A 12,617-nucleotide genomic window follows, 5' to 3' on the forward strand; every position below is an offset into this window, starting at 1 on the left:
CACCCAACATAGTACAATAATTAACAACCCTGATGGATGAGGGCTCTGGGGAAAAAATAACAATTAACAACCAAACCTAATATAAATGAAGAACAATAGGTTGGGAGAGATGTCTGTCAGAAAGAGGACATGTAAAAAAGAGCACCTCAGCCACTGGTCACTACTAGGGGGCTGCATCCAAATTTTATTATTATTGCACACAATAACATACCATGTGTATTTGTAAAGCACACGTATCACCCAAGGGTCTCAAGGCGCTGAATAACAGATGTATATTGTTACCCAACTCAATGGTACTCATTTTATCAACCTCAGATGGATGAAAGGCTGAGTGGACCCGCCGGGATTAGAACCCGTGACCATGAGGTCAAACACATCCCCTATAGTGGATGCATTAGTCCACTGCCCCACCAGACCATGCCATCTCAATTTGGGACCAGCTATGTGCAAATAAGTATTGATCATCCATGCTCCAATGTACACAGTCCACCACGAACTGCAAGCCAGTTTACAAACCCGGAAATCTGCCCTGTGGTATCAGCACAACACCGAGGATAGTAATGAAAAGGCGTCCATTCCATCACAGGCAAGACATGGTGATCACCAAGTGAACAAATGGGTGAGGTCCATAGGGGTAGGCCCCTACAAGGAATCGAAGTGTGCCCCATTACCTTCCCCAACAAAGCTGTGCATGTCAAGACGATGCAAGCAAAAACGAATCCGTTATAGCTAAAAATACCGACAGAAGGAAGAGGAACCAAGGAGAACAAAAGAGAGAACCATGACGGCATTGATCCAGAGCTCGGCAACACACATCCAAACTCTATGGTGGAAAGAAAACAATCTAACAATGGTGTCAATGCCCATGTGCATTACCAGTAAGAGGTTGAGTCACACACTGCCTTGTGACTCAAGAAGACTTCTTCGAAGAAAAACAACTTGCACACATCCAGGCCAAACACTAGATTGCAGGAGTATGTACAGCTTTAACATCTATAGTCACACATGCGTCGAACACATATACATATATTTTTTAATATGAATTGTATTTTATGAACAATGCGTGGTAAAGTACATCGATGTAATACAGTGCGCTGTAAAGGTCAAGTTGTATTATACCTGTGGTAAATGCATGCATGGTAATAACGGATATTCAGGTTACTGATTAATACCAGTATGATTACAATATTTACTATTATTCATTCTACTTCCAGAAAACAGGATACCTTCTGTACTATGCCACCATTTTCACTATATATAATTATTTTTAATTGCTCTCCCTTGATTAATTTCACAAGTTTAGGTTTTCAATAGACACTTCCTTTCTCAGTGTGTAGTAGGGTCAACTTGATGCTGTGCAAAGTAGGATATTTGTGTACAATACGTGTGACCTAGCACAGAGGTTGGACCAAACCAACACCCACCCCCCACGACTAGGGCCGTCACACCGATCTTACGCCAACAATGTTGTACTAATGAGCGTCACGCAAGTAGGTCCCCAGAGCGTGCTGACAGAAATGCAGAATTATGCAACAATAAACAAACTGTAAATCAATATAAACAAGACGAAAACCATGCTGATACAAAATAGATCTAGCCGCAAACTCAAGATGTGAATGAATGGCAAGAAGTTGGTGGAAGTCCCAAACTACAAATATTTAGGAGTCTATCTAGACAACAGATTCAATCAACAAGCACAAAAGAACTATATGGAAATAGGGCATGTGCATTATCATCCGCATTCAGCACTCTAGCAAAAGAACTGGCATGTCTATTGGTTTAGCCACTACTAGCTCCTGCCAACACTAACTTATGGCAGCATAACTCAACTTGGAACAGACTCAGCATTACTAAACAAACTACAAGTATCCACCTATAAACGGACATTCCAGCTGCCAAAAAGTGTATCACCAGCTCAGGTGAGGGTGGAATTTGGTTTAATAAATAAAACAGTAGGAATGATGTTTTTGACTGTAAAAAGCTGGTACAAAATAAAACTTAACCGAGAACAATGGAAATTCAGCGAAACACTATGGATGAAAATTGAGAAAGATAAAGAATCATCTAATAACTTTCTCCATAAAGCCCTCCAAAACACCAAGCTAGAAGACGAGTGGGGAAAAAAAGTTGGTCCTTTTTAGAATTATAGCAAGCAAAATGGCAAAACTCCAATCACTTCTAGTACATAAAACAGCATTCAGCAGACAAACACACGCATAGATGGTAATTAATAACTATGACTCATTAAAACAAGCACCCTACCTAAGCACCATATTCTCTGTCATTTACAAGAAACAACTGATGGCACTCTGGTTTGATGACCTACCAACAACAGCAGATCTACCTAGCTGGAAATACAAAGGCCCCACAACATGTAGACTTTGTGGTCAAGCAAAATAGGAATTAATTAATCTGATTTGCATTTGCCCATAATTCTATTCAGCACAAGTCACTTTACTGAAGCCTGCCTTTAGCCTTTGAAAAGAGGAAAATGAGGACATGTAGGGCTCCCATAACTCCGTGCCTTAATCCATTAGACATTCAACTGAACTGTAAGCTGCTAAAGTTTTAAAAGTATAATGAATTAGCCTTAAAAAGTGTATCAGTTTAACAGGAAATATAAACAAACCTTTTGTATCATAGTGAACAGCTATTTTAATCCTTATTTAAGGAAGTCACGTGTGTCTAAAGTGTATTATTATGCCTATCAAAATATATATTTTTATGTAACATTGTTACGGTTTTCATTAACCAAACAAAGAGTTTCTTCCTCTGCTGTACAATACTGTCCTCTCAATACAGTTCCTAGCATTTTTGGTTATTGTTTCGACAGAATATTGCTTGAAAGCTCACAATACAAACTGTTCTAATGATGACCCTTGCAGTTATTTAGGAGTCAAACACCATTAACACTGTAGGCAGCTAGACTAGTATTATTTGTCTAGTTAGACGAGTCAGGCATTTTTTCCTGATTAAACCGTACTTGTCATTCTTTCAGTGGGCTATTGCCTTTTCATCAATATGTACAGGTTTGTTTCAAAACATTTTCCTTGCCACTGTGCGATTATGCTTCTGAGCACATAGCAATATTTTCTAGCGTATTCCTTGCAGGTAAAATAATAAACTATGCTTCTGTAAGAAATAATTCCTTTAGTACTTGTTATTTCCTGGGGAATAATAATCATTGTCCCTCTATTCATCTGGTCAGATATTCAAGTAAAGTCTCAATGAACTGTTGTTTAACTGTCTTCAAAGTAGGGGCATTACTGGCCTGGCATTTAAAGGCACCATCTTCTAATAACAGCATACATGTATCATGGGCTCATTTACTGAAAAAGTGTATTTCGCAGCATTAAACTTCCCAAATTGAGAAACGTAGCTGGTACGTAGAGGTAGAATATTATATCTTACCTGCTTGCCACAAAATGTGTCCCATAGCATTTACCTCTAGTTAACCCACAAAAACCCAGGACATACATAATTGTGTTAACACCAGTGCAGATGTCAGCACACCTCTGAAACCTGAGCTGTGCTAAATGTTTCTAGAATCCTATCCAGGTACATATGGATGTTTCAACAAGTCAGACCACGATTGAAGAAAGTCTCAACAAAAATGATTTTACTTGCATTTAAGAACTTCAAATAGCAGGAGATCACAGATCTGCATACCACTTTTCATCCTTTCTAACCCAAATGTACAGGCATTGAAAAGTGACAGAACAGGGTGTAAAATTAGAATACTAGAAAATGTCCTTATTTCTATTTGATTTTTGTGAACACTTACATGTTAGATCATCCAGTAGTTGGCACCTCAGGTCAAAGTATTCCATACACTGGGATAAAAGTCTAAACAAATGTAAAACAGAACAGGTTATTAACAGACACAGGTCTCACCTAATTTTTAAGTCAACATAAGAAAATTTTACACTTCATAAGATAATTATTTATCACATTTATCATACTTTGAAATAAGATTAAGCCCTCTAAAAATAATATTAACCCTGTGCGGGTGCTGTTCGTGCCCTTCATGGGGAGAAAAGTTCTCCAGGATCTCAGTATTAGCGGGGAGTAAAAAGATCTTCCAAGACTATCTTTGGAAAGCCTACTTGCAGGGGAAGGACAAATCTCAATAAGAATAGAATACACAACCAAAACATTGTTACTCACAAAAAGCAACATCATTTATAATCTCATCTTCTAAAATGTTGTCAAAACTGGATCTCCATATTTGGATAATGAGGCAAGATTGTCAACCAAATAGTCTTTCAAGATTGTATTACAGTGACCTCTAGTTTCTAAAAGCTTAAGTAAGGATGTGTACCCGGGAGCAAAAAGATGAAAATAGATTTCACTGAGTGGACAAATGACAAAGATAATCATTCCTGTGGAAATGCCACAACTACCATTTTGTAAAATCGGGACAGTTCTAAGCTGGTACACAAGGAAAAACCTTTTTTCATTCAGCATCTTAATGAACAAATTAATTACCTTCAGTAAATCTCTTTCTGGTGGATACTCTAACCACAGACTCCTCACCATTAAAATGTTCCCCAGATGCTAGAATGGTTCTGAAATTTATTACAGCAGTGCTCCCACACGCTTCAAGGTGGTGAAGGCCGGCTCGGTATTGACCTCATTCAGCCCCAGAAGGAATAGTCACATATAGGTACCATCCCAGCACACTGACTTGAGTTCCCTGTTTGACACTTTCTGTGCCAGAGGACATGGATTACACAACAATTGGAGGTACTTGTGTGAAGATCCCTAATTTGGGACTTTTAACATTTTTTATTAAGCTGACATTGCACAGAATAGGGGTGGAGGAGTAACGCAATGAGGAATCTGCAGGAAGAGTGAGTATCAGAAAGCGTTACTTAGGTAAGTAGCATGTTCTTCTAATAGATTCTTCTAACCACAGATTCTTCACCATTAGAATAGTTACCAAAGCAGTATTGCCCCAAAGTGGAGGGTCTAAGGAGTGAACTCAGCCCAAAAAGTACTGCATGACAAAACTGGCAAAATGTCTATTCCGTCGCACCTGGCTGTCAAGGCGGAGTGTTTTGTGATCGTGTGCAACCTGACAAATTTCAAAAACAAGAACTCTGCGTGCCAAGCCCTTGGTCATTTGGGGAGCTGCTTCTTAACCAATGTTGGAAACTGCCCATTTTGATATGGTCACCCCTACTTATTGCCCTCATACTGATACTTTTTGACTGAAAGTGTTCATTCCCTTAAAACAAGTAAATGTCTTATTATTGTAGTGTAGTTCCTATTTTCCCAATAGGCCCTGCGCATTGGAATAACAAACAATAGTATGGACGTAGAAGTGCGGGTCTTCCAGGTCTCTACTGACTATGCTAAACTTAATTGGGTTTGTTACCAACTAGCTCAGAGGTCACTGGAAACTTTCTTGACTGAATAGGAAGTGATCAGCTTCCCTGGTACAGACAAGAAGGGATTCCGTTTTCCAACAACCGCATAAACATGACAACTTTGCTCCTTAGAATAAGAGTCAATCTCTAGAGTCGTGTGAAACAATAGACAGTTATTTTACTCAGTCAGTTTTGTGCAGATTACTTTCACCAAGATGCAGAGAAAGAGAGAGACGGGCGTTTTCAATAAAAAGGTATTATTTATTGAACAGTCTTTCTTCTCATGCAAGAGAAATGAATTGCCACAATTTGCAAGACTAGTTATTATAAAAAGTGCGTACAGTAAAATAAGGATTGCGAAATAATACTGTAAAAGCATTGATATGGTTTCTTAGCCATACAATGGTAAAAATGAATAAAATATATACATTCATATATACATTCAGCTAACGTACTCAACTGGTGCTTCTAACTACGCCTACCCCAGTGTACCTGACCTAAGCCTAATACTTGGGAGGGAGTAAGTAAGTAGCAGTTTTAGTTAAGTTGGTTTTGCCAAGGTTTGCTTCAAGAATTCTCTCTAAGGGTTTAGTCAACACCATACCTCTGGAATAGAATGTTGGAGGTCTTGTATCTCCTTCCAGGACTCGATATCCCAGTCACTCGCAAGAGTAGGCTGGAAACGCCGGAGCTGGATTTTCTCGGCAGGAGAAAAGACAGCGTCTCTCTCAGCGCGTCGAGGAGGAGGAGGGGCAGCGTCCGTGAGCAGCTTGTATCTGCTGGGCTCAGCAGGGGACAGCTGATCTGCTCCTATGTTCACCACACCATCGCTATCATCGATGTCGTTGAGGCAGCGTTTGCTTAAGGCAACGTTGGTAATATTTATATCTGAAAGGTGCCTTGTTTGACGTAAGTTTTTGGACATAAGACGTCAATAAAGATGTCACTAGGAAGTGATCGTCTCTCAGTGCTCATTAGAGTTCTATTACTAATCAAAACATAGCAAGCGGGGCTTTCCCAGGTTGCTGAGTTTTATCTTGTTGAAGAACTCGGAGTGTAATCTAGGAATCTTAGATAGTGGCTTCTGCTGTGTCATTTGCTCTAATGAGCTGCAGAGGAAGCTGCAGAGGAAGTGATTCTGAAATGTCGCTCTGATCGTGTAAATGTAAATGTAAATGTATTGGCATTTATATAGCGCACTACTTACCCGTAGGGTCCCAAGGCGCTTCGACCGCTGCGAAACCCTTCCTGGCTTCCCTGAGAGATGGTCCCTTAATGGGTATCTCCAGGGTGAGACCAGGCATCCCCGGCGGTCTGGTGGGGCCGTTAGTGAAGATGAGGCAAGCTAATGCCCAGAGTTGCCGAGTGTGACCGCTGATCAGAGTGGGCACCGAGGCGAGAGAATTATCGAGTCTGCTGACCCTGGTCCAGAAACCTGCCGCGCCGGGAATCGAACCCTGGTCCCGGGCCGTCCTCTGCTCTCGGGTCTGCCGCCTCTAACCAGTGAGCCACACTACTTCAGAGTTAGGCCAGAGACGAGTTTCTGAAATATCACTCGATCGTTTATGCCATTATAGGGGAATAAATGGATTATAGCCGTATAGGGGCATAAGGTCACAGTATTGATCATGGTCCTAGATTAGGACGCAACATTATAACCTAATTGGCAAGGACTTTAGCATCCCTGTAAGTCCCTAGTAACCTCAGAGGTGGCCCCTGAAAACCTACTGGTCCTCTAGTATACTGGTTGACTGGTATCACCCAGCCTGCTACCACAGACAAGTTTCTGACCCCCTGTAGGTGAGAGTCCATACGTTCAGAGGACAGTAACAATGCTTGCTTTGGAGGAAGGTGTTCACATCTCCAGGAGGAAGGCTAGTAATTAACATGTCAAGGCCAGAGGCTTCATAGTCTGCCATGCTTGATATGTGACATCAGTTCCCCCCAGAATTGGGGAATGCATCCCCCTGCCCTGCGTCCCATTTGGCACCAGAGCAGGTGGGGAATTAGTTAGTCAGAAGGCGTGTCACACTTTCTGGATAGGCACATTGCTAATGTGGACTACCTCAAGTGGACAGGTAAGGAAGGGTTTCACCATTTTGAATGTGGAGAAACTAGGAGCCCTGGGTCAGGATTATGCCCATTCTCCACCGGACGTGGTCAGGTAGGGGGAGTAGGCACCATGGGGTAAGTGGCAAATTGGCTACTATCCTACACTCACCTAAACATCCCTACATTCAATATTTAGGGATCCCACTAACACCAGGAAATCAGATATGTCTACCTGTGAACAGAAAGAGGACAAATAAGAGCTGAAGACGTGAGAACAGAGGTCCTGCACCGAAATGGGTGCCAAACCCTGCCTGGCTGCTTGCACCATGACAATCACAGAGACACACTCGTCCAGAAGCTGGCCAGCCAGCAATCCCCTTCACCTCCCCACCTTGGACTACCCAGCACTTCAACAACAAAGTAGCATCCCCCTTGGGGTGAAAGAGCCACTCCACTGCAGTCACCGACCACACTGTCCAAACTCAGTTTTGTTAACCACCGGATCCAGTGAGGAAGCATCTTGCCAGGAGGAGGTCACCGTGTTTCTTGGTGGTCAGCACAGTCTCTCCAGAGATTTTTGAAACGCTAGACCCTCCAGGAGCCTCATGCCACCAATACTCTGCGTACCGGAGCATTTGCTACAACTAAGGCTTGTTGAGTATCCAACCCAGACACCATCAACGCCAAAACAGACCTGCTGACGAGGGACTTCAAGATCACCCAGGCCTACACCGATAGTTGCCCTGCTGTTATGTTTTCTTTACCTCTCTGGGTCACCCAAGTAAAGTGAGAGCCTACAACGCAAGTGACCTGACGGGCAAAACCCCTATGCACCTGAGCCCCACAGTCAGAGTTTAAGTAGACTGACGGTGTTCCCTTGTCTCAGGGACTTACAAGAGCCAGGCCCCCTTTGGGTTGTGCTGGATTTGTCCCCCAAGTCAGTCTTTGCAGCCTTTCTTTCACAGTGAAGTGCTCAAGGCTTCCATTATGACAGCACCTCTGTAATAGGGTTCACCAGGGAAGGTAACACTGAACTACTGGTGGATTCTTGGACCCTGGCTCCTAAATGCTCTAAGTCGCCAAAGGCACCCTCAATAAATACGTGCACGTATATGTATGCAGTGTATGTTTCTCCCACAGAATAATATTGCTGAGTTAGAGTCTCATGCCTCACAAACCGTTATTTGAGCATTTTCCTGTTTTACTGTGTAAATACTATCTCCAAAAGAACTTACCTGATTCCGATGATCTTGGTGTCTAAAATTATATAAAAATCTGGTATTTTTCAAAATTGGTCTTGGATTTCTTTTTGAGTGTGTCTCTCATTTATTGTCTCCGTGTGTACAATAAATGCTAAACACTTCCCTCTAATAAGCCTAAGCTGCTCGACCACACAACCAGAAACAGAGCAATTGGGATTGTTAAAGCAAGCCCCTGTAAACCAATAAGGGTCGTTTGGACTTTTTGCATGGTGTACCCCTACATTGGTACACTACATAAAAACATCTTCCTACAGCCAATGTTTAGTAAAATCTTAATACAGAGAACTCTCCGCCTCAACAGTCTTTTTCTGCACCGCCTTACCTCCTCAGTCCCGAAGAAAGCCACAAAAAGTTGTTCATTCCTCCTGTAAGGAAATGGTCCATTAGTTGTGTAGGCTGCATAAGTAATGGGGCAACAATCCCCTCCTCAGTGGGAACCAAAAACCCCATTGTAGCGCTTGATACTCTCAGGTTAGCGAAGTAGAACAGTCCAAGGCCTAATCAGGTGGTGTGGACAGGTAATCATAATTCACTGGCACGCATTAACACTCAAATGATTGCCCAGCCTGTGCTTTTTCTTTAGAGAGAGTAAAGAACATTTATTACACACACTACCTAACACAACAGTAATTTAGAAATATACACAAAGCTCCACTTACTCCAGTTCTCTGCTTGGGGGGGAGGAGGGCAAATGTTGAATCCTTCTTTCCGGCATTTCTCAGACCCAGCTGGGCCAAAAGTCAGAATCATGAGCTCATTTTTCTCCAGATGGCGAGCAAAAGCCACTTGAAGCCTCAGGCCTCTAAGGCAACACACTTTGGAGGGAGCTGGTTGCCCTGGCTCATTGTAACAGCCTTTCTCCTTTCCTTTTGTCCTCCGGTGCTTCTCTGCTCAAGTGTGGGTACAGAAATCCAGTTCTTCCCACAGTTTGTCCTTAGCGGGTGTAAGGGGACCAGCTTCCCTGGACCTGGAGAGCACCCTACTAGTCCTTAGTCCAAGAGGGCATCAGTAGGTTTCTCCCTCCAGTTGTCCATGGCTGCCACTGTCCAGTCCCAGTGTCCACTAACAACAAAAAGCACTCTCCCCTCTCCCTCCCTTTTGCAAGGGTTTTTAAGTAGGTGATGGACAATCCTAGGGTGACTCCTCACCTCTCCACCTATCGCAATCCTCCTGCATAGCATGATGGGACAACTCAAGATGGTACCATCCAGGACTCACTGGTCCCATCTCCTCTGGGGGTCTCTGCTCCAGACCTCGCTGACATCCCTGTCCAGAGGTCTGGGCTCCCTACCTTTGTTCAGTGGCCCTGGGCTGTCCCAACCCTGGTACAGCGTGGGTAGCTATTTAACTGCTGCAGATTTTCTTCCCTTTACCTTTCTCCTCAGGAGCTGAGTGAGGCACTGTTAATGGCTTCCTCTGTGTGGGGAGGCCTTTGTTCCTTCTGCTGGAGAACAATGTAATAAACTTGCCCCAGCAAGGTGACAAAGGCCTGGGGCTCAAAGCCTGAGTTGAGCCAGAGAAATATGACAATTCTGGATGACCCATAAGGTGTACATATATCTCTTCAGGACTTACATACTGCATCTTGGCACACATGGTTCATTTCAACCCATTTTGATATCTTGATGAACTTTGTAGGCCAAAGGAAAGAAAAATAATCAATCAGTAGATTTATAGTGAGCTACTGGTCACCCATGAGGGTATCCAGGCACTGCATTCTAAGGCACATTTCCCCATATAATAAGGTTGCACTGTTGACAGAACAGTAAACTGACTTTTCTCATGAATGCAAACAAATATTATAAGGCTCAGGTCAATATCTAAACCTGCTGAGACCCATCTGCGCCAGACGACCTGTGTACAAATAAAGGGCTGCGCACAACAGGAGTCTCACACGTGCAGCCCTCAGATGCGCACGTGTGTTCATGTGTAACCAGCCAAGTGCCTCTTGCCCTGGTCCTCAACACTAATGGGTCTAGAAAAAAGCTGCACTTAGAGAACTTTGGGCTCACTCATGTGAGGAGCTTAGTGATCACAATGAGGAGGATGGTTTGAAGACTCAGTCAGTCAAGGTTGTGCTTATTTAGACCTTGGTCTTTAAACATTTGAAGACTCAGTAGAGGCAATAGGAAGCCACACAGTGGCTTAAAGCGGTTAACCAGGCGGAACATGAAGACCACATTAAGATCAACCTCTGGCATCACCAACGGTTTAGAAGTGTGTCAAACCTTTAATAAACCACATCACAGGTGATTTAAAGAAGGATGGTTGACTGGGGTGGGGGTGAGAAGGGGGTGTTAAGACATCTGAAAGCTAGGCTTATAAGGTGTCTGTGTTGCAGATACACCAGACCACAAATCGATCTTATTAATAAAGACACAAGTGGTCCCTATGGGTGAAGTGTAGCTTTTGACTTCCACTCCAATAGGTATAAAAACCCTTCAACAGATAGGTTTACAAATGTATTTGGTAATTCACAAAGAAATCTTATTTTCAACAATAACTTCATTTCTAGTTCAGGCAATCAATCATAAACAAGCTGCTCCTAATAGTGTGATGTTGCAGTGTAAATGACCAAGTGGATATAAAGTGTGCAAGTGCTATACAGAATGCAGCTATATTCATGTGACTGATGAAGAAAACTGGATGTAACAACCAACAATCCATGTAGGAGTGTTGAAATTCTAAGTCAAATTAAAAAACAGTCCACAGAGTAATAGTTGTCGGCGTTTTGACCCACAATACAAAATATTTAGATAGGAGTCCTCATCAGGAAAGAAGTATAGAAAGGAGACATCTTAGAATGAAACAATCATATCAATCCAAATGCAGGCTTACGAGTGGTAGTTCTATTACCAAACAAAAAATAATATTTTTATTTTTTTATTTCTATGCATAGTATGTTGACATACCAGAGAATTGTGAAAAGGAATCCCAAAATGAGAGATGTGTTTAATGGTCTTTAGAGAAACAACATCATGACTCACGTATGCATTGGCAAGCTATAAAGAGAAAGTATTTTGATAAATACCCTATGGAATTCAGGGCATTGTGTATTGTCTGTTAAAATAGGTGGAGACTCCCTAGCTGGGGTAAATGACCAACACGGTCAGGAGATCCATATGGTTCAGATTATCTCAAAAAAGTGAACTGGTCTGGTCTGGTACGGTGCTTCCACTAGGATAAATTCTATGGGAAGAGACAGTGGTGTGTGAAGCAATATTACTAGATTCCTGGGCATCGTGATGAAATTCTGCAAATTGTAGCAACTCTCCCAGTGGGGTGTCACTTCAAGACTGTCAAAATCTTAGCAAGATTAGTAGAGATCTTTCCAGTAGTAGAAATAAGTCATGCATCTACTACGAACAACTGTATGGAAAACATAAGCGGTATGACTGTTACTTTGAGATCTATTGCTTGAAAGGGGCAAAGAGCAACACTATCACCGAAAACTATTAATTATAAAGGCTCCACCACAAATTTTTCTTAGCACCTGGCATAAACAGACTGTGTAGAGTGAAGCCCTCAGGACAGAGATCGAGTGCAGTCAACGGTTGCCTCTCATTCTCCTGGCATGGATATGCAGATTGCACAGGTTCCACTGCGGAACCCTGCCCTGTTGCTGTGAAGGTAGATCCTTCCGAAGCGGTAACATGATCAGTGGTAGGATTCTCATGCCCAGAAGTTCCAGGTACTACACTCTACTGACCCAATCCATATTTACTGTGGTGACTTGTGCCTGGTCGTTCTTGATATGTTCAGAACTCAGGGCAGAAGAGGCAGAAAGGAGTCATGTGCTCAACTTTATCATAAATCTGTCTCCTAATGAGGGTGTGTTTAGGAACTCTAATGTGCAGAACTTATGACAATGTGTATTCTCCATGGTGGTGAAAACATCTAGTTAGGGCTCTACCCACTGTCAGAAGATGGC

General features: G+C 42.5%; 1 protein-coding gene across 3 annotated transcripts in view; it reads right to left on the reverse strand.

Annotated features, from left to right (window-relative positions):
- Positions 1–12,617, reverse strand: part of USP24 (ubiquitin specific peptidase 24) — a 1,909,144-nt gene that overhangs the window by 1,024,567 nt on the left and 871,960 nt on the right. For all 3 annotated transcript variants that reach the window (XM_086952711.1, XM_086952716.1, XM_086952707.1), the window contains exon 38: positions 3,785–3,846. In XM_086952711.1, coding sequence (XP_086808837.1) covers positions 3,785–3,846 — 62 coding nt within the window. The remainder of the gene's footprint in view (positions 1–3,784; positions 3,847–12,617) is intronic.

The sequence above is a fragment of the Lissotriton vulgaris genome, chromosome 1_1 (assembly GCF_964263255.1).
Source record: "Lissotriton vulgaris chromosome 1_1, aLisVul1.2, whole genome shotgun sequence".
Lineage (NCBI taxonomy): Eukaryota > Metazoa > Chordata > Amphibia > Caudata > Salamandridae > Lissotriton > Lissotriton vulgaris.